Source organism: Empidonax traillii, unplaced genomic scaffold, assembly GCF_003031625.1.
Source record: "Empidonax traillii isolate 1590-97213 ecotype Southwest subspecies unplaced genomic scaffold, ASM303162v1 scaffold46:size3806547, whole genome shotgun sequence".
NCBI lineage: Eukaryota > Metazoa > Chordata > Aves > Passeriformes > Tyrannidae > Empidonax > Empidonax traillii.
This window is the reverse complement of record NW_020955239.1, coordinates 100,263-121,321: the sequence shown is the minus strand read 5'-3', so window position 1 is coordinate 121,321 and position 21,059 is coordinate 100,263. Positions and strand designations below refer to the sequence as shown.

The 21,059-nt window shown below is 42.1% G+C and overlaps 1 protein-coding gene across 1 annotated transcript; it reads left to right on the top strand.

Annotated features, from left to right (window-relative positions):
* Nucleotides 1-4,815: 4,815 nt before the first annotated feature.
* LOC114055121 (cell surface glycoprotein CD200 receptor 1-B-like) lies at nt 4,816-9,053 on the top strand. Its single transcript, XM_027878917.1, has 6 exons — nt 4,816-4,886; nt 6,114-6,118; nt 6,673-7,038; nt 7,787-8,038; nt 8,583-8,682; nt 8,867-9,053. The coding sequence occupies exons 1-6, from the start codon at nt 4,816-4,818 to the stop codon at nt 8,880-8,882; spliced, it is 810 nt and encodes a 269-aa protein (XP_027734718.1). The 3' UTR covers nt 8,883-9,053.
* Nucleotides 9,054-21,059: the final 12,006 nt, after the last annotated feature.

The following is a 21,059-nucleotide window of genomic DNA, read 5'->3' as shown; positions in this document are numbered from 1 at the left end:
CAAGGTTTTCTAGGAGCAGAGTATGAAGATGGAAAATGGCAGGTTACTGTGTACAGAGCTGGTACACAGTATTAGCAACATTTAAGCCTGCTTTGTATCTCCCCAAAAGACTATTTTCTATTTGGTGTGTTATTGCCAAACATTAGGCATTCTGAATGACATTGCCTGTGTCTTATATCTGTAACAGCAGATGTCTCTTTTCAGTTGATGGTTAAGTAGTTCAAATGTTAGGGAATGACTACAATTTTAGTCCACATTAAAAACCCTGACAATCATTCCTCTGGAGTTTGAAAGAGGAATCTATAACCATTGACACTGACCTAAATCCCAAACAATGGCCAAGAGCGTGGAGCTGGAAGGAAGTGGTAACACTGGTTGTCTTGTCTGGTCTGATCTTGTCTGGTCTGATCCCAGCATCGTGAGACAGGTCAAACCATCATTCATTTCAGATATCTCTCAGAGAAGGGTGTCTGTAAGGCCAGCTGGAGATGGAATTCTGTGAGAGCAATGAGGGCCTCTTGTGCATTTGGGGCAGTCACTTTGTGTCCTGTGAACTAAAACCAGCTGGGCTCTTGAGTTTCATTTCTAGAAAGAGAAACTGAGACTAAATATTGTCACCAGGAAGCATGTTGGAAAGGACAGAGCACAAGCACCAACCTGACTACTTTTTTTGGTGACAGTAAGAGCACTGCTGACTGTGTCCAAATCTGTGCTTGCCCTTAAATACATCTTATGTTCTTTTTATTTGGGAAGTGGTTTAGGAATTTGAGTTACTAGGATATGCAGCTTTAAAGTCTAAATTTATGTATAAAGTACTAAGAAACTCTGATTTTCCTCTATGCAAACTATTCTATTGGGGGGGGGAGGAGGGGGGGGATGGTAGAGAAATGTCTTTATCCCCGGTAAGGAATTCAAGGCCACAAACCTCTCAAGGCCTGGATATTCTGAGACACACACAAAAAAAGTAGTTAAAGAATTAAAATACTCATTATACTTGTTAGTGGGAAAGGTTTTTAAAGGTTCTGGAGTAAAGTGTTGGAGGAGAGGGATTATTGTCCATGTGGCAGCCAATATTGCTGGTCCCAGCTGAAAAGTAGTTTCTACTGGTTTTGTTGAGCTGAAATTCTCTTTTCAGTATTCACCTTAAATTTTATTGACTTTTTCTATTTGCATCTGATCTGACCTGTGCTGCAGCATTTGGTTTTGCACTTCAGGCTTTCAGGCAAAGAGCTGAAAACAGAACTACTTCATCCATTTTCTCAGAGTCAGACTTGGTCAGCAGCACAGGACGCAGTGCTGTGAGTGCATAGAAAAGAAGGAACTTCTGTGTCTTAAATGTGCTAAAGCAATTAGAAACTCCTTGAATCTAGGCTGAAAAAATGAAAGTAGTGCCAATAACACTGACTGGGGAGGACACTCAAATGGAAAAGCTCCTTATGATTGGTACATATAGGATGGGGACCATATAACCACTGCATCAAGAACTGACTCGAGACAAACGTTTGCTTCCTTAGTACTGGTTGCTATGACCATGACCATGACCAGGGTAGCAGGAGGTAAATCTTGAAATAAAGGAATTGATATGAAGGAGGACAGTGCCATGTGTTTCCTTTCCAGACTTGTTATGCCTCACATCACACAGGGATTTTATTGCAGACATTCAGAACATCAAACGAAGCTATGTGAGGACATTTCTGTACTCCACATTCTTAACCAGGTTTATCAGCAGAGCTCCTATCTTCATACAATCCATGGCTGTTCCAAAACAGTGGAATTGCATGAAAATGACTCAAACAAAAGGCTCAAACAATAAAAGTTTCCAAGTAAAGTACCAGCTTATGCAGGAACCTAGTGTTGCATGACTGAGATGCCACAACAAACCTTTGTTTTGTTTATAATAATCATCTAGAAATGTAATCTTATTACCTCATCCGTTTGAGGTTACCCTATTTAGCATGCTGAAGTTTTTGTGGGCATAGCATCCAAAAACTGTCACACAACCACAGTTCAGGGGCACTGATGGCTCATGTAGCCACAGTTCTGAGTTTAGGCTGTAAGGGCTGATGGGTATGGTCTCCCTTGCAGATCTACAACACATTTGCTCAGACTACATTGTTCTTTAACGATCTGGACCAAAAGCATTTCTGATGCAGGCAAAGTGTTTATCTGATAATTTATAAATCCAGTAATAGCTTCTGCAAATGCCTTCCTTTTCACTCCCAAAAGGAAGTGCCCGAGTTCAGGAATTACAACACTTTCCTTAAAAGTTAACCCAAACGTACCGCATCAATACTAGGAAAAAAAAACACAAAAAACCACAAAAAAACCATCTCTGAAAGGAAGTAAAATTTTTTGTGTTTTTTTTTTTTTTAACTAGTAAAAACAAAATAAAACAAAACAAAGCCCCCAAAAATCCCAAACAAAAATCAACTTTTCAAGGTGAGCAGGAGATGGAGAAAAAAGCACAGCTAGAGCCTGGGCCCTGACAAAAGCCCTCAGGGAAGGACTGCACAGCAGCAGCAGCAGCAGCAGCAGCAGCAGCATGAAGCCAATTTTTGCAAAACTCTGCTCTTCAGGGACTGAACCACTAATAACAACTGAGCAGCCACATAGCAGAAGGATAGCTAAAACCAGCACTTGGTGTGTCTGTAACAAGGGCAGAAGGGGGAGGCCAAGTCTCTCTGCTAGGGGTATGGTGGACATGTAGAACCCTGTATAGGGGTCTTGCAGAATGGCTAAAAAAAGTAAGGTAGCAAGCAAGAAACAAGATAAAGTAAAACAGGATATCCTGCAATCGTTCATGGTGATCTGTGACTTCAAGTAAAACAGGGTCTCAAAACACAGAAGCCTTCTGAGCTGAGGTGGGAGCAGTCTAACAGTGAAGGACACTTGAAACCAGCTCCACAGGTCTGTGATGGAGGTGGATGGAGAACAAACCAGTCCAGCAGGACCTGGATCGGCTTGGATCAGCTGCCTGGGGCACAGCAGTGGTTCTCTTGCCACAATACTGCCATGCTGTCTGGCTCCAGCTCTGGTGTCAGACTGAGAGTTTGGTCTTCCAAAACCAAAAACCCATACATCAGTCCTCCCCCTGCCAAATTTGCCATATAAAACCTTTCCATTCTTCACAGTCATGCAGTAAGTTGCTGTCTTGTGGCCAGACTGTAATCTAAAGACTCAAAATCTAAAAGGCTTATTAGAGAAATAAGAAAATTATTTTCCAGCCATCACTTTGAGTATCAGAGACTAGGCAGAATCTTTAGCAAAAAAAACCCCAAACCCAAAAGCACAAGGGTTTACTCCAAAGATAAGTGGACTAGGTTGCATCACCTGCTGTAAGGAATTCTGCCTGTTTATCAGGAGTTCTCCTGTCTTACTTTCTAAAATGGCCCTACATTCTTCCAGGTGCCTGGGTGCATTGCCCCAATTAGGTGTGCAGTGTTTGAGACCCTGAAAGCTTCTGATTTTTGTGACTTGGACCATAGTTCCTTGTTGCCTCTGCCTTTTAGTGCTGAACTACCTTACCCACAGACTATATGGCTGAAACTATGGTATATCTCCCACCATAGAGATCAAAATGTGATCTTTGCATCTTGGACCTGCCTCTAAACCTGAGATAGGTTGTTGCACTGAACAGCCAAACCACACAGCGCTGAAGCAGAAGCTGCATTGACCAAGGTGCAAGGTAGCTGTGTGAAATTGTTTGACAAAGTGACTTTTTGGAAAGGATAATTGCAGCCACAACAGCCAGCAGACATGAGGATTTCACTATATTGCTGCTGCTGTCTTTTTTGAATATAAGTGTGAACTTCTTATATTGAATATAATAGAGATAATAGATAATAGAGATGATCTTATAATAGATTGCCTAACTTTGTTTTTGAACTCACCCAGCTTTTCCTTTGAGTCGTTCACGGGTGTTGTGCCTCTCCTCAGTTAAATGGCACTCATTATTTGGGATGTAATTCCCTCCATTCACGGATGTCTTGCATCTGTTTTACCCCAGAAATGAAGAAGCCTTTCCAGCCACATTTCACACAGCCCTGGAAATATATAAATCTGCTGTGACTGTAGTTGTAGGAAGAGAATTCCTAATGTTAAAATTCTCACTGCAAGTGTTGAAATTTTATGTTATTTGAAAGTAGCTAAGTGCTTGCTTGAAATAAGAAGCTAGAATTGATAGGTTGCAAATTCAACTTTATCTAAACAATAGTTATGTTGTGTAAGTCAAAAATGGATTATATGAAACGTGAATTTAACAGCTTGAAAATTAATAATAAAGCAAGTTGCCTAAATGTTACTTAAAAATTAATCCCTAGAGTGAAGATCTCGTAGATCATGTGCTGGAGTGTGTCCAGAGCTGGGCAACAAAGCTAGTGAAGGGTCTAGAGAGTATGTCATATGAAGAGCAGCTGAGGCAGCTGGGGGTGTTTAGCCTGGAGAAAATGATGCTTGAGGGGGACCTTGTCACCCTCTACAACTACCTAAAAGGAGGTTGTAGCCAGGTAGAGGTTGGTCTCTTCTCCTAGGTAACTAGTGTCAGGATGAGAGGACACAGCCTCATGCTGTGCCAGGGGAGGTTCAGGTTGGACATTAGGAAGAATTTCTTCAATGAAAGTGTGATTAAACGTTGAACTGCCCAGGCAAGTGGTGGAGTCACAGTCCCTGGAGGTGTTTAGGAAACAACTGGATGTGGCATGGTCTAGTTGATAAGGTAGAGATCAGTCAAAGGTTGGACTTCAAGATCTTGGGGGTCTTTTCCAACCTAAATGATTCTGTGATATGAACTGTAACAACCATGTTACAATATGGACTATGGAACTGACCAAAACCCCCACCAAAACCGACCTGAGAGGATGTGAAGATGACCATGTAGCAACTGCTTGGTAAGGAAACACTGAGCCACTGAAGAGTGAGAAGACCCCAGATCCAAATACTGCTGTTGGTCCAGACTGTCAAGTGAGGGATGGGGACTTCACATTGTATGACTATAACTGCCCAGGGTTTTTGTTATTCCTCATCCCTCTTTTGAGACCCCTGACTTGAGCTGCCAGATACCATAATTGATTTGTGCCAATAAACCTGTCTAATGGGAGACAACAGCCTCCTGTCAAACATTTTGTTAATGAGATATTAAAAAATCATAGCTCTTAGGATTTGTGCAAGTTCTGCTGTAGAGTTTGTCCTCCCACAGTAACATTAGACAGAAGGCCATTGGTCAGAATGCAAATACTAAAAGCGTTTCCTCTCTGTTCATCAACTTTCATCAGAGAAAGCTTCATGCTAGGAAGAAGAACCATCTCTTTGTAGCTGCACTGTGCAGGAGGGGAGGAAGAGCAGAGACTCTGGCTGCAGGATCACTGGCAGGGCATGCTGGGGAGCTCACAGCAAGCCGGATGGGGCAAGAAACCCCCATCACCCACAAAAGGAAGAGCTACTATTTTGCAAGTTGTCAGCAAGGCCATTTACACCATTGTCCTCACTATCACTGCAGTCACAAGCGCTACAGGTACTTCTGATTCTACTTTGGTATCAAGTCTGTTGAGGGCAGAAAAGGAAAAGACTCTATCAGGGGGATGCTTTCCCTTCTTTGGGAAGGAAAAATCTAGTGGAAGGGATCTTTACAAATTGCTGAAGGGGCTTTTTGATGGAAAACCAATAACCTGCAAATCAAAACATTTCTAGCTGAAAATTGATTTTTTTCTGTTGTCAACCACTAAGATGCTGAACTTGGGCTTTTCAATGATTTGATGGAAACTGGTAATGATTTTCATGGAGTACAATATTTTTCATTATAATTAACAAATTTATTAAAACCACAACTGATGGGAGGTTTTATGATTAGTCTGAGCACTATGTCAAGCTTTACTCTTAGGGATCAGTGACTTATCCTGACAAATGAAGTATATTGGGATTTTCTGACAATAGGTTCAGGTGAAAGTTTTAATAAGACTTAATGCAAAGGTTCTTTCCCCTCTCCAAACTCAGTTAAATACTCACCAGAGCTATTGTCAAAAATAGGGGATCTGCAAATGCAGCTGTAATACTTCCCCCCACTCCCTACTCTACTTTAATTTTGCAAATTCCTGATTTTTTTTGTTTGTTTTTGTTAGCACAGGTGAGGCAGGTCACAGAGGAGTGATTTTGAGTCTCTTGGAAATCTCTTCATCTAATAGGAAACACGCATGCATACTTTCCAGTGGAATGCCATACTCCTCAATTATTTTAACTGTCACCACTATAATCAGGGAAATTGGTTCACATAATCTTTGGAGTGGCAGGGCAGAAATTGCCTCCTGTGCTTGATGTGAGTTGGAGGGTGGCTTATATCCAGAACAAAAGAAGGGTAAATCACAGAATATTAATGTCTCCAGACATTAATTTTCCTGCTGTACTAGGCAGTGATGCTGAGGGAAAAGCAAGCTGGGAGATCTTCCCACAGAAATGGGCTCTGAAGCTCATTCAGATTCTGCTTCCCAGTCATGTCATTTATCCACTGCCTTGGGGAGAGATTGAAAACAAGGCCAAATGTTTGTGAACACAGCCATGAATTTGGAAATCTTTTCCCATTTAAGAAGAGAGGTGCAGTTCTTGGGCTGGCACAGACGGGGCCTCATGTTCACCTGTACCAGGGCAGATATTTCCTTTTGAAGTACAGGTCATAACTCTGAGGCTATGACATCTCCTGGCACATTCTCACATGTCCTTCTCTTTCCTTCTCTCCTTCGGGGAACAACGAAGTGTCAGTGACCGTAGGTGACAGCTCAGTGCTCTCCTGCCCTAACCAATCAAATATAACTCTGCTAACATGGAAAATAAGTCCCAAGGTTGGAGGCCCCTGCACCTTGGGATACAGGGCTGATACAAACACGACAGACAGAACAAACTGCAGTGAATGCATAAACTGGAAATTCAGACCAGATCTGAGTCCTGACCTTGAGATACAGCAGGTGGGGATAGCCCAGGAGGGAAATTACATCTGCGAAGTTGTAACACCAGACGGGAATTTCCGCAGGACATACCACCTGACTGTGCTGGGTAAGGAACTCCTTCTCTGTTTCCAGTTCTCCAAAGGACCATGTCTGGGCCTGGACATACGAAGCTCCTCTCTGCATTCACTGGGGAAATGTGGAGTAAGAAGTAGAGCTTTTTTTATTTAATTGAAGGAAGGTAGCTTTTAATTAGTTATTAGGAAGAAATCCCATATGGAGAGGATGGGGAGGCACTGCAACAGGCTGCCCAGAGAAGCTGTGGATGCCTCAGCCTGGAAGCATTCAAGGCCAGGCTGGATGGGGCTCTGATCAGCCTGGTCTAGTGGAAGATGTCCCTGCCCATCACAATGGGGTTGAAAGGAGATATCTTTAAGGTCCCTTCCAACCTAAGCCATTCTATGACTCTATCATTCTTGCTGGATAAACCCATGCATTTCATTGATAGTAGGTCTGGTCTCCCTTATCCTCATTTCCCAAAACTCTTCCCCCTTCTGCTGTCCCATTTTCCACTGTCTAGTTGGAAACAAGTGCTGTGAAGCAATTTCCCATACACTAACAGAGGATAGGGAGAATGGCTGTGGTAAGGCTCACCTGAACATGGGAGAGTTGTCCAAAAGGAAGAAAGAGACAGGATCTTTGTCTCTTGTGACTTGGATCCATGTTGTTGCCATGGGATGGTGCCTTCAACCTCATTCTCCTCTTTTCACTGCTTTCATTTTGGGTGGAGTTCAAGAACACCCCATCCCAGCTGCAGGAAACTAACTCCATGTTCTGCCCTTCCTGGTGCTTTGCAGTGCCCCCCAGGCTGAGCCTGTACTGCGATGAGCACGGGAACGCCGTGTGCGAGGCAGCGGCAGGGAAGCCTCCTGCTCAGGTCTCGTGGCTCCTACAGAGCAACTCCTCCCTTGAGGAAAAAAGCCACAACAACAGGACAGTGACCGTTCTCAGCAGGTTGCCAGCATGTAACACCAGTGTGACTGACACAACCTGCATGGTGTTCCACCCAGCTGGGAACTGGAGTGAGTCCATGGCCTGTTGCTCCTCAGGTAAGCTTCCCTTTGTGCATTTGGTGTTCAAAAGCCTGTTTAGCCCTCTGTTCGTGCACTGAGCAAACATCAGTGGCACTGGCAGGATTGCAGCAGGAACTGTGCAGCTAAGTTTCCAGTGAGAAATTTGTTTGGAGGGGACAGGATAAACAGGAGTGCTGTCAGAACTGTAAAGCCCTTTGTGAAATTCTAGGCAAGGAGATGGATGCAGTGGTTTTCCCTCCCACCTCCAGGGCTGAATGGAAAGGCAGGGTTATTTACAAGTTCATGACACACCAAGATGTCAATGGTATGATCACCCAGATCTATGTATTGTAATCCAGTGGTGCCATTACATCTTGCTAATTGTTGAGTAACACATAGGTTGTGACAGGAAGACTGAAAGGCAGCTTCCAGCTTCCAAAGACTGGCTGATAGGTGGAGGCTTTAGGCCATCCAAAGAAAAGCACAAAGAAAGCATTGTCCAGAAGATGAAATCCTGACAGAGGCAAAAGGTAAATACAGCCTTTGAGATGTACCTTAATGAGCCACTGTTTCCCTTTAGAGACTGGAAGATTTCTTCACTGTGTCATCAGCCTTGTGAGCCTCCTGGGCCTTCTCTTCCTGCAGGCTGTTTTTCAGCTCTACACCTTCTGTGGTACCAGGTAGGTATGGAGCATGGCAATCTCTGGTCATGCTCGTGTGACATCACAGACATAAAGCCTTAGGGTATTTTTGTTTCTCTACCAAATAAAGGGGAGGAATTCTGTTCTTACACTCCTAGAAACCACAATTGCATTTCCACAACAGCTTCTTCCTCCCACTTAAGACTATTGTCTTGTTTCCTAGGACAATGAGAAACTAGTACCAAGCACAGCAGCTTCCATCTGCAGAAGTGTCTCAGCACTTGGCAGAGATGAAAGGAAGTCCTAATATGTCTCAGCAACGTGGCATGCAGCAAGAACTCACCGATACCAAAATGTTCAGGAGAAGGAAGCAAACATCTACAGTGCAGCCATGTGTAACTGTGCAGAAACACGGCATGCAGGGCGAATCCTACCCCCTCTTTGTCAGCTGTGTCTTTCATCATCTCTCTCTGTAGTGCAACTACAGATGCTGTAATCACTCATGCAAGTTTCAATTTTTTTTTGTAAGACCAAGTCTAACATATATGCAATTGGAAATTAATCAATATTGCATAAACTGAGGTCATTCCATTTCAAATACTTTGTATCCTAGTATATAAGTAGCATGTCTTACAGAATAAAATAAATCAAGAATAAACTGTCTTGTGTAATAAGGAGCAGCAACCTTCCCAGAATGATCACACAGAACTGAAGTTGAGCAACTCTCACTTTTGCTATAAGAATTTTTAAGTGTCTCACAGACAGATTAAAAAAAAAAAAAAAAAAAGGGAGAGAGAGAATAGTTGAGCTTTGGCAGTTATTGCTACATGAAGCACAGAAATTATTACAATCCTGAGATCTAAATGTCACACTCATTTACCTCTTGGCATAATCCAGAGATCTGCATCCCACTGAGCACAGCTCTCTAATGTTAATTTCTTAAAACACATCTTACTGGTTCTATCAAAAGGGAGCCCTTGAGTTTAATCTTTCATTTGATGACATACAGCCATGGCTAAGCCTCTGAGCCGTAGAAGAATACCTGTCTAAGGCTGAGTTAGGTTTGCATGACAAGTACAGTGAGGAGGAGAGGGGAAAGAACAAGGAACTCCAAGGTGGAACATAACCTAGATCCTTATTGTTCATTCACTGCTTCTACCTGTGCCTGACCCTATCTCAAGCTTTGTGAGCCTCATTTCACATCTGAACCAGTTACTGCAGGAGTCAGGGCCTAAACACCAGTAATAAAAAGATCATGCTTTTCAGTCTCAGCAAGCTAAGACTTGGAGTAGTTCTCTAGCTTTATACATAACAGGAAATGCCATGTCACTTCACTCATTCTCTTGTGCAGGTTTTAATACCACTACCTTGCTGCCCCTCAGCCTTTCCTGGTGCAGCCCGTAACCTGGTGTAAATCACTGCCTGGGGAGGTTTCTGCAGGACACTGGCAGGATACAGACAACAATTCTGCTGGCACAGCACCACGGAACTGCTCCTTTCACTCTTACAGACTCAGCTCCATTCTCTCCATCTGTTGTCATGTACAGCTGTTTAGTCCCAACAGTCTTCATTCTGCAGAGCTGACACCCAGTGCAAATGAATTCAGAGACAAGAGCTAGAGGAACAAACAATTCGGAAACAAACAAAATTACTGCTAATTCTTTCTGGTAACCTGACTACCCAGAGGCCAGCAAGCAGAAAACCACACTGACTTCAGCTGATATTTGTAGCTCTCCTGGTACCTGAGTTTCCACAGTGCACGTCAACTGCCTGCCTGCAAGTTGTACTCAGCTACATCTCATCTCTGCAGCAGCTCAGCAAGCCCTGAGAACCTGCACACACAAACCTACGTGCAAAGAGCTTCTCCACCAGCACCCTCGTGGTAGGGTAGGACCATCCGCAAAGCCACAGCTCTGCTTGGCTCTTACTAAATGTCTTACAGACAAAGGGACTACACGCTCATCTTCCTTTCCTCTCTTCACGAGATTCAGGCCAAGTAAAAATTTCAGAGGTACCAACATACATGTGACCTCGGTTAGTAACAGCTCACTGGTGTCCATGGTATTCAGGACATGTTCTTTTTAAGTTCTGTTCACTATGTTTCTTTACCTTTCCTCCAGTTTGGTCAGGTCTCCAGCCAGAAAGAAGAATATGTCACATCTTTGATTGCAGTTTCCCATCAGGGATCAAAGAGATCAGACTCGCATACCAGAATCCACAGGGTTCTTTAACCAGCCTTGCTGGTTACTACTCCTTGCTCTATTTACTCTCAAAGCCATCACAAAATGCTTCTTCAGGAGAGAGGATATAGCAAACTAAGCATTCTACAGCCAGAGTTTCAGCACAGTCTCCTGTACAACTACTAGAGCAACTAAGAACATTTCTATCCTTTCTCTCACTGCAAACTGGTCTTCATAATGGTGTGTCCACTACATGATAAGGACAAATTTGATTGAAATGTGCTGGAGGTCATAGCTGCTATTGCTGTTCAGATATTAATCATGAGGCTCCTGTGCTTTCATGGGGCTTGTTTTACTGAGTCTAGAGTTCATGAGTGGCAGCTTTTTGCTTTCCCTGCTGGCTGTAGAGCTGTGCTGCCAATTACCTTACTCTGCTGATCCTGGGAACATTTGGATAATGGCCCTGGTGATGCACCTGGGCTGGCAGGTGGCCAGGGCATCGCTGCTGTTTCTGTGCTGCTGTGCTGGACAGACTGGAACTCCAGTGTAAACGGGAGTCAAAGGGACTGTGACCTGTGGATGCACCCACATGCGAGCAGGACACCCTGAGAGATGTTTGGTGTTATTGTGTTTGTCTTCCCAAGTCACTGTCACATGTGATGGAACGCTGCTTTCCTGGACATGGCTGAACTCCTGCCTGCCCATGGGATGCAGGGAATGAATTCCTTGTTTTGCTTTGCTTGCACATGCAGCTTTGTTTTACTGTTAAACTGCCTTTATTTCAACCCACCAGTTTTCTCACTTTTACCCTTCCACTTGTCTCCCCCATCCCACCAGGAAGGTAGTGAATAAATAGGTGGCTAATGGGGGCTTAGTTGCTGTCCAGGGCTAAACTGCAACAGCAGAAAGAAATTATTTGCCTTTTAGTGGGACTTATTTTTGGTCTTCTACATGTAGTAATTTTAAACTATTGTTCTCCTCGAAAAAAGCAAAGCAAAGCAAACCAAAAAAAACCAAACATCTCCACCACTCATCTCAAGAAGGGGAGGAAATTTCTAACAAATTCAGAGACTGCACTAACTTCCTGGCCTTCACTTCTAAATGAGAACTTCACTTTTTATGTTTCAGTCCTTCCCCAGCAGGAATGCTCTACTGAGAGACCACAGAATCGGTTTTTTGTCACTTGGTTAGCCTGACCCAAAGATCTACATAAAACCCTTCACATACCATGTTCAGTTGCCACATTATCTCAGAGAGGCCACTGCAGCATCACCAGCTGTGTCTGTTCTATGTAACATCATTTCAGTTTTACAAGTCCCCAGTACAAGCCTCTTCATGTCCCTACTACTTCTGTTTGAATATGATGAACAGACACACCGGGCAACTGAAAGGTGGTCTCCCTTTAGAGTATTTGTGAAGCTTGGGAAAAGGATACAAACCTATGTTATCCCACTGATGAGCTGTCACACCAACCTGTAGATCTACCTGCTCTAGGCTGAGTAAGGCTGGATTAGTTCAGTAACTCTTATGATTTACATCTTTTTGATTCAATGTCCCCTGAAGTCTGTGAAGCAGTAACACGTGCCCAAGTACCCAAATTGTCAGAGCACGCACAAAAAGGCCTGTCCTGCCAGCTGTTTCCAGGCAAAAATCCTCCCCTGAACTGTTGCCTTGGGTTGACACATAACAAACGTGTCAGAAAGAACATTAGCAAGTCTCTGTGGTCTCATGCACCAGGATATGAATAACTAGATAAAAAATACGTGGAGCCATATCAATAAATGTATTCCCATGAGAATGTAAGAGAAATAGCTTTTTCAGTCAACATTTGAATCAGAGAAAAGGTTGGAGGTGAAGAGCATTTCTCCCCCCACATTCACCCAGATACTTCATTATTCTGCATGTCAGCTCATGACACAGCAGCAAAAGATTGCACTAATGTAGCTTTTGGCATTATTTTGGATGCAGTCCTGGTGAGTTACTGCTCTATGTTACAGTCATTCCTAATACTGCTCTGAAGAACAGTACAGCCTGAGACTTGAGACAACTGAAATTGCCATATAACTCTAGAATCTGGGAGTTTATTTTGATCAGATCTTTGCTTTTGTTTCTTCTTCAAACACGAACCCAGGTTCTACCTCACTCTTATTTGCAGAAACATTCTAGAAAGCATACTTACACTGGTGAGCGAAAACAAACCTAGCACAATGGAAGGCACTCAGCTGATTTGAATCAGCTGAGCTTTGCATACACTTGTCAGGACACACCTCATTAACAAGCATACTTACATTTCATTGCACTTTGCATCCAAGCAACATGCCACAGCCAGGAGCCACCACTAGGCTGGGTCAAAATTTCACAAGTGCCACAGAGAAGTTGCACTGGTCCTTCCCCACTAGTGCCTCTCAGGCTGAGACTGGAGCAGTAACATCATCGCTGCAGGTGGAGGTATCCAGCCAGAGCATGAGAGAAAAGAGCCAGCATCTCTTTTAACAACTCCTTTCTGCATGCCCAGCCACAGATTTCGCTTCTCTTGAGGACAGCAAGGCACCTTGGACAGCACAGGGTCATAAGCAAACTGGAGCTTTGCCACAATTTGCAGATAATCCATTCTAGAACTCTCTTGAAGGAAGAAAGAGAGCAGACTTAAGAACAGCAGAAAAGACTACTCCAAGTTCCAGCATGGTATCTATGTCAAGCAAGTGAAAAACAACCCTATTAACCTATCACCAGTACGAGTACTGAGTCCTACAGACCGACTTTGCCTCAGCTGCAGGTCATTCCAGCAAAGGCCCAGCCACAGATGTGAAAAATAAGGAAGCCCCCCATTAATTCTTTCTGCATAGTCTTTCCCTGTGGTCTGTGTACACTGCCTCATTGTGACTGACTGGACAATAATGTACATATTCTACACAGTTTTCTTACTGCTTCCAACTGCTTCCTATTCAAACCTTTAATAATATGCATTTAACATATGATTTTCTGTGCTTTTTTTTCTGATCATCTTCTTGATGTGGTATGTTTGCTCTAATGGTACAAAGTGAACAAGGGGTAGGTGGAGCAAATCAGCCATTACTTCTAACTTTCCATTACCAAAACAAACCGAGATCAGTAAGTTTCAAGTCTTCCCCTGCCACACATGCTTACTTGCAAGGCAGAAAATCTGTGACCACAGGTTCTTTATGTTTTACTCAGTGTATCTGTCCATCAGAGGATTATGAAAATTCCACCCACATCTTCTCAGCATGTGATCTCCCCAGTGACCTCCATTCCACCTATCCCAAGGCAGCAGTACCTTGCAAGTTGCCCCTCTTCGTCTTCAGTGCATTTACTCACACAATAGCACTTCTAATATGCAGGGGATTATAGTTAGAAAACTACACGCTCAGTAGCAAACAGGAAGTCTGCAGTCTGGAACAAGGTTATGCTACAGACAATGTGGCACCTTAATCCATAAACCCTTTCCTTTCAGTCTATGACTGATGGAAGCCATAGGAGAGGCTTCAGGACATTCTGCTAAGTGAAACATGTCACTTTGGAAGGGGATTAAATTAAAAAAAGAGCCTGAAAACTTTTTATCTATAAAAGAACATCCTGAAACATGAGTAGGAGGAAAAACCTTTTACTCTGATGAAAGTATACTGTGTTTTTTTCACAGGTAGGCTTATGCAAGTTCTGTGCAGAAGCTTGGGTGGGTGCTCGTAGATGGGACTGATACAGTCAGCTCTTAAGGGTATACCACAGTTCCCATTATAAAAGTCTGGTTATTACAGTTTATAATATTACCAAATGTTATGAATTTGGGCTCGAATTATCTGTGGTAGATATGTGCCCCTGATATTTAATTTTTTTCCTTTGCTTTTTAATTTAGATAAATAATTCAGTAACATTTGACCCATACCAGAAAGTGTGGGTAATATTCCATTTAAAAACCTGTAGCAGTGACATATCTTAGATGACGTGGTTAATATTTTACAGTGTTTGCCTTTCTGTTCGTGATATGCTGTGCTGAGTCCCATAAGGGCCTGCACAAAATTAATCAGCGGACTGGACTTTGTAAATGTACAGTTCATATATGCATTGCTCTATTCACTGAATCTTTCTTCCCAGAGAAGACATTCATGTATGTTCCTTTCTTCCCAAAGGAACATCCAGAGAATAAAAGCACAGGTATAGTCTAGTCTTGCTGTAAGATTTTATACACAGACATGTAAATGTAGACACAGACCCCAGGAGTCTTGGCAAAAGCAAGTATATAATTTTGAAACAGAAGAACTACTAAAGACAGGAAGAGATCTGTATAAATTCAAATTCAAGCCAATTCTACGCCTTTAAGTAGCAGCAAAATAAAACCAAAGAGCTAGGCGTGCCATTTCAGAAAAGGGAAATGGAGACAGAGTGACACAGCCCTTAGTCAATAGCAGACCAGAAGAACACTCATTGCATTTCCTAAATCAGGGGGATTTAGGATTGCTAGATTTGAAATGACAGAAAAAAAAAACCCGAGCCTCTAGGGTTCAGAGGAAAAGCCCCATAGAGGTATCTAAAGAAGAAACCTATAACTATGATCATCAAACCAAATCCCTATCACTGCTGAAGAGCAGCGAGGAAACTGAGGGAGATGACAAACAAGTATGCCTATTGAGCCTGCCTACCCCATACTGTGAAGTAGAAGGAGTTTGCTTTAGAAACTCACCTGTCAAGTGTGTTTCCTTGTATGTTGCCTTACCCTAAAGACTGTGTGCCAGAAAGATGACAAGGGTGAAGAGCTGGGAAGACAAAGTCTAATTTTTAGCTGCCCTGTGTGGGTCAGTAGCTGTCCTGGGGGTTTGTGGCACTGGGGTTCTTGGGTTCTACTTACAGAAGCATTCCCCACAGACACACTTAGAAAATAGGCCAAAACCAGGAGAGCCAGTGACTGAAGAAGAAAGTCATGCACCAGCCTCTTCTGCCTCTAGCTGTGTCAACACCATTACTGGTGTCAGCTACTTCTAGCTAGCCCCATATTCTGTCAGCACAGAACTGGCCATTGATGGGGAAGAGAGCTGCAGAGTTTCATTACATGTGTCCAAAGTAGAAAAATCTCAACTTTGTTAAGTATTTAGTATCTCTCTCACTGTCTGTGAGGCTTCAAATCTGTCAGTGAGTATGCCCCTTCAGAAGGGAGAAATTTTAAGAATGCTTTTTCTACAAAGAAATTTGAAAGTTCCTCTTGTTTCTGGGACATAAATAAATCAAACTATTCTTTGGAAACAAGCAGATGCTATGGATAGATTTCTTTCCATTTTTATTCTATCCTATATCACTGAGACACATGAAGTTGCAACTAGTGTTGGGAACTTCCACAGAAGCCAAAACACATCTGCACTGGATAAAAACCTCTTCATTTTGTTCTCTTTGCCCAGCATGGTGGCATGCCCTGACATATGATTTATGATCAAAAGAATAACCATGTAGATGACTACATAGAGCAAGAGGCAGAGACAAACCCACTACAATCTGATTTTGGAAGGTTTGACATTCCCTATCTCCCTGACATTTCTCATGCTCTTTCCCTCACAGCCACTCCCTTGTCAGCAGTATATCTGAAGAATAATGGCACAAGATTTCCACCTGATATCATCAGTATTTTGACTGTCAGTTATAAGAGGCTTCTGCACAACCACATCCATGTCTTATTAAGTATTTTGAAGAAAAGTTAAATATACTAAGAGGTACCACATAGACATACAGATTTATGTGTGTGCTTGTGTAGAATTTCTAAGCAAGGTAAAACTGCATTTTAAAATAAGGATGTTTTAAAAGTTTATTTAAAAAAAAGGTGTGATGTGTAACTCAGTCATCAGAGCAAAGAGAACATTTTCCTTTTGCACTGAGAAGCAGCACAGTAAGCACTTCACAAAACTAGACTGAGTTGCTATCCGTTCTTTGTGGTAATGCAACTGCATGACTGAAAGCCACAAAGAATTTAGTAGCAAAAAGCTACACTGTCCTGAATATATATTTTAAATAACCATAGAGATCAAGTTCACACAGTGAAAGTGGTTCCTGCTGCTGCAGAATGGTGCTCGGTTATTGTAAATCAGAGTGCTGATCAGGTATCTAAGCAAGTAACCCTCTACTACTGAGAGAAGTCAGGTGATTTCTTTAGTATTTTGGAGATGGGGAGCAAAGGACAGAAATGTGAGGTATCCTGTGAGGCCTGCAAATAATTTCCAGAAGGGACAGGAGCAACTTAACCACAGGGTTCTTTCCAGCACAACTTCTCACTTAGGCAAGTATCCAATGGACGAACAGGCTTGACAACTGCTCAAAGCTCCCCCAGGCTATGTGGTTTTGCTTCTGGTTATGTTAAATTTTCCAGAGACAGACAGTAGGCACTAGAACAGGAATATGGAACAGGATTGGTACCAGTTCCCAAGCCTGAGAAGAATGTGCCAGGTGTCCACCATCTCTGCCTCATTCCTCATGTTCTCTCGAAGTATCTGGAACGCCTTCAGTTTTCAGGACGTGGGCTCAGAACTCCACTTCTGCTAATGCCTGTCACCTCTTCACTGGAAAAAGTATCAACACCACAAATTTAAAAAACCATCTATTTTTATCACTTTGCAGAAGCATTGGGGAGGAACTGTATAATTTTTGCATTTTCAATGCTAAAAGAAGGATATGTTTCTTCTAGTAGCTCAGAATAAGAAAACTCCCTCTGATATGAAACACAGACAAGAAAAGACTCCTACCCCATCTAAGCTCTGCTGCAGGGTTTATCAGCCATAAATCGGCCCCATGAGGAGAGGCAAGGCAAAGAAGGTACAGGAAGCCAGCTCTGCAAAAGGGCAGGGGGTGGAAGCTCTCCAGCTTCAAGGACTTAAGCCACCAGAATAATGGGGTGTCAGAGGGCAGTAGCGAAGAGAGAGCAATGGCTCTGGTTGTACTGGCACAACAGGAATCTGGCACAAGCCAGACTGTATGGAAGATCCATCTGAGACAGGGGCAAGATCAGGCTTGAAGATTAAGTGCAAAAGCTGCCTTTGCCTTGTGGGAGGGGACCACAAGAGCAATGGGTGAGTCAGCCTGTTCTTTGGAACATGGCACTGTTACATGCCAGGGCAGGGCCCTGTGCCCAGGCTGTTCCTTCCTAACTTTGTCATGGTCTTTGACACATCAGAGACAAGATCAGAACCCCAGGTGTTTAAATGAGGTAGGGGATACCGAAGTTGTGGAGACCAGTTGAGGAAGGGTCACATTACATCCTACATTTGGCATGTAGGCCAAATGTCTGTCCCAACTGGCTAGGGAATAAGAGCTGCATTAACCCAGTGTATCAGCAGCAGTCACAATGCAGAACTGCTGTTCCAAAGATAAACATGCTCCAGGATAACTGGATGCTGACCAGAGACTAGGTCCTCTGGAATTGAATTGTCTTCATGCTGGCACTAGGACAACAGACTTCGGGGAGGAGTAAAAGCTTATGAGAACTAAGTATCAAAATTACAAAACTTACAACCTATCTTATGAACTAAATATTAAACTTAAGAAAATTAAATACCAGATAAATATAATTGAGGATGTAGAGTATACACATGGTTTTTCTGTAAGTGCTTAAAAAGCAGTTCTAAGGACTGCATCTCTTTGTAATGTCTCTTTTTCAGTGCTGAAAATATTACAAGATTTTCTGAAAAGGCAAATGGTGTTACCACTCATTGATGATTTCTGCTCACAGCAGCATTATATGGAGCCCTGACATCTCATTCAGACATGTAGTTCTAAGATGGCAGCTTTTCTTCTAATACTACCAGTGATTTCGATACTTTTGAATTAAAAAGAATTGCTAAAGAAATAGTGACATAAGAATGCAGTTGCAATCACTGTTGTTTATCCCATTATCAGTGAAGATTTTAGCTACCATTAAAAAAGATTTTTATAGTGCCCAGCTTGACAAGGCTAGGAGGTATCTATCAAGGTTTGCAGAGATGCTTTCATCCAGATTTCTCTCAGTAATGAGATTGCAAACCTAATAACACTACTGGAGTCAGAGTTAGTTTCTATTTACAACAGTAAAAGGTCAGAATCTCAAGTACAGGAATATCTGCTATATCAAGGAGTTAATAATATATTTGAGGTGGTATTTTTAGAACAAATTGCTATTTCTAGGATTGTAAAATAGGCTGTGTGTCACTTACAGCTACCACTGAGAAGGGCAGTCTTGGTCCAGAGGGCTGCACTTAAAATGACCATAATTCTAGGGCTTCTTACGGGCTTTGTCAGCATTCAGATTTTTATTCACAATTAAAATTGCTTCTTGCTTCAGTTTCTTCATTCTTCAGATAATAATCACCCTGGACAGAGCCTTACTTGTCTCTGTGCAAAAGGATTTAAAAATCTACAAGTTCTAGTCTGACCAACAATGCCAAAGGATCTCCTTTCTGGGACACTGTCAGTGATGTGGGACTGCTCAGTGCCAGATCTTCACAGGTTAAGATTAAAAATGTTCACAATACACGTGGTGTAACTATGCAAAAATAAGTAGTGCCTGCCTAACCTTCACTTACTGCTATCTGTCTTTCCATCAGCAGGCTGGTTGGCCCTTGTTTATTTTTACTGCATCTGGTATTTCCAGTCATGCATATGAACTTTTTCCTATTAAGTAATTTGCTTAATATCTCTGCATCAGTAGTTTATCTAACATTGCATCAAATAGAGTTTATTAATTTCATTTGTTGCCTGATAATGTCATCAAAACGCAATATGTTAAGAGACAGGGCAAGCACAAACAACCCTCTAAACCTGTGAGTCTTTTGCAAGCAGGTAGCCCATTCCACCAGGAAAAATATTGAATTATGAAAATTACTTCCTGTATGTACCTTGTCACAGCAGAAACTGTGCCTGTATTCTGGCCCACTTATATGCACTGCATTGAGAGGCAACTACAAACTCTATTTTGTGTTGGAAAACAATGACTTAAATCACAGCTATCAAGTGTATTGGAGGCATTGTTCCTCTCATTCAGTTTTGCTTATTTCAGGCTTTATGCCGTGGGGTTCAAGAATGAATTCTTTTGATGCTTAAATTCTCAGTTCTTTAGATTTAATATGGAAAAAAACTCCCATTAAATTATATTTTCTCACTTTTTTTATTCTCTAATGTACAGAAGAACAAACTTACCTTACTCAGAGAAAGATGAATCTTCACAGGAGTCATGATGAATGAATATCACTATGGACTAAAAAAACAATCTAAGAAAACTTTTTAATTTAAATATTTTAAAATCAATCTGCATATAATGATGACCGATTACTATACCACACCCATACTAGCAATTATGCTAGGTAAAAATCATGCAGTGGTACATGCTTTCTCCTAAAGTGTCACAAAAAGTAGACCTTGAAATATACTTTCACCCCCTATGCAAATTTCTCTGGGTTGAGTTAAGTATTTTATTCCATACTAATACGTGTTTCTGAAAGAGGGCAGCATCATCTGTTTTGCCCACAAGGTGGAGGTGAAAGGGCAACTAGAGTGGGTTTTTAAATCTACTTCAGTAGCCCACAAGTCAAATGTGTGTTATCCCAACTGCCTGGTCTTATGCACTGGACAATGAGAAAAATTATGATTATCAGACACCATGTTTTGAAACAGCTGTGAAAGAGACATTTCAGATCACTGTGAATTCTAGCAAAACCCAGGGGAGAGAATGGAAGGAAAGGGACAGTTTTCTCCTCTAGAAGAAATAATAGATCCCACAATAGCTGAAAAGTAGGGTGGAATGTAAGTAGATACAGTGAGAGAACTCTGAAGCATAGAAGGGATGTTACTTCTGAAGTAATTTCTGGTCGTTCGGTATTTCTGGTGAAACAGGACCTCGTGACACATTTATCAGCAGAGATACTCAACCATGGAGAAAAGGCAGCTGTAACTCTGCAGAATTCTTCTCACAGATGGTATGGGTGGTCAACTTTATCAGTCAGAAAGTCCAGTGTAATAAATACTAGTTAATTCAGCTGTCTGAAAGCCAGGTATTTTTAGGACAGTCACATAATTTGAGTTCCCAGATCATTATTTTTACTCATTAAGACCATATCTGTGAAAAGATTTGGTATATCTACACAGTATAAAGCCTGGGCTGAACTCCATGTTGTCTTTGTTTGTTTGTTTTTGTTTGTTTTGGTTTGTTCGTTTTGTTTGTTTGTTCTGATCCTTCTGGACTTAGGTTTAGATCTTTGATTCTCACAGGAATCA

Excerpts from the sequence above, each read along its gene's own strand:
- LOC114055121 (XM_027878917.1), top strand. The coding sequence starts at position 4,816 with ATGGAACTGACCAAAACCCCCACCAAAACCGACCTGAGAGGATGTGAA. Across the intron at positions 7,039-7,786 it reads ATACCACCTGACTGTGCTGG|TGCCCCCCAGGCTGAGCCTG; the intron begins GTAAGGAACTCC and ends GGTGCTTTGCAG. Across the intron at positions 8,039-8,582 it reads CATGGCCTGTTGCTCCTCAG|AGACTGGAAGATTTCTTCAC; the intron begins GTAAGCTTCCCT and ends GTTTCCCTTTAG.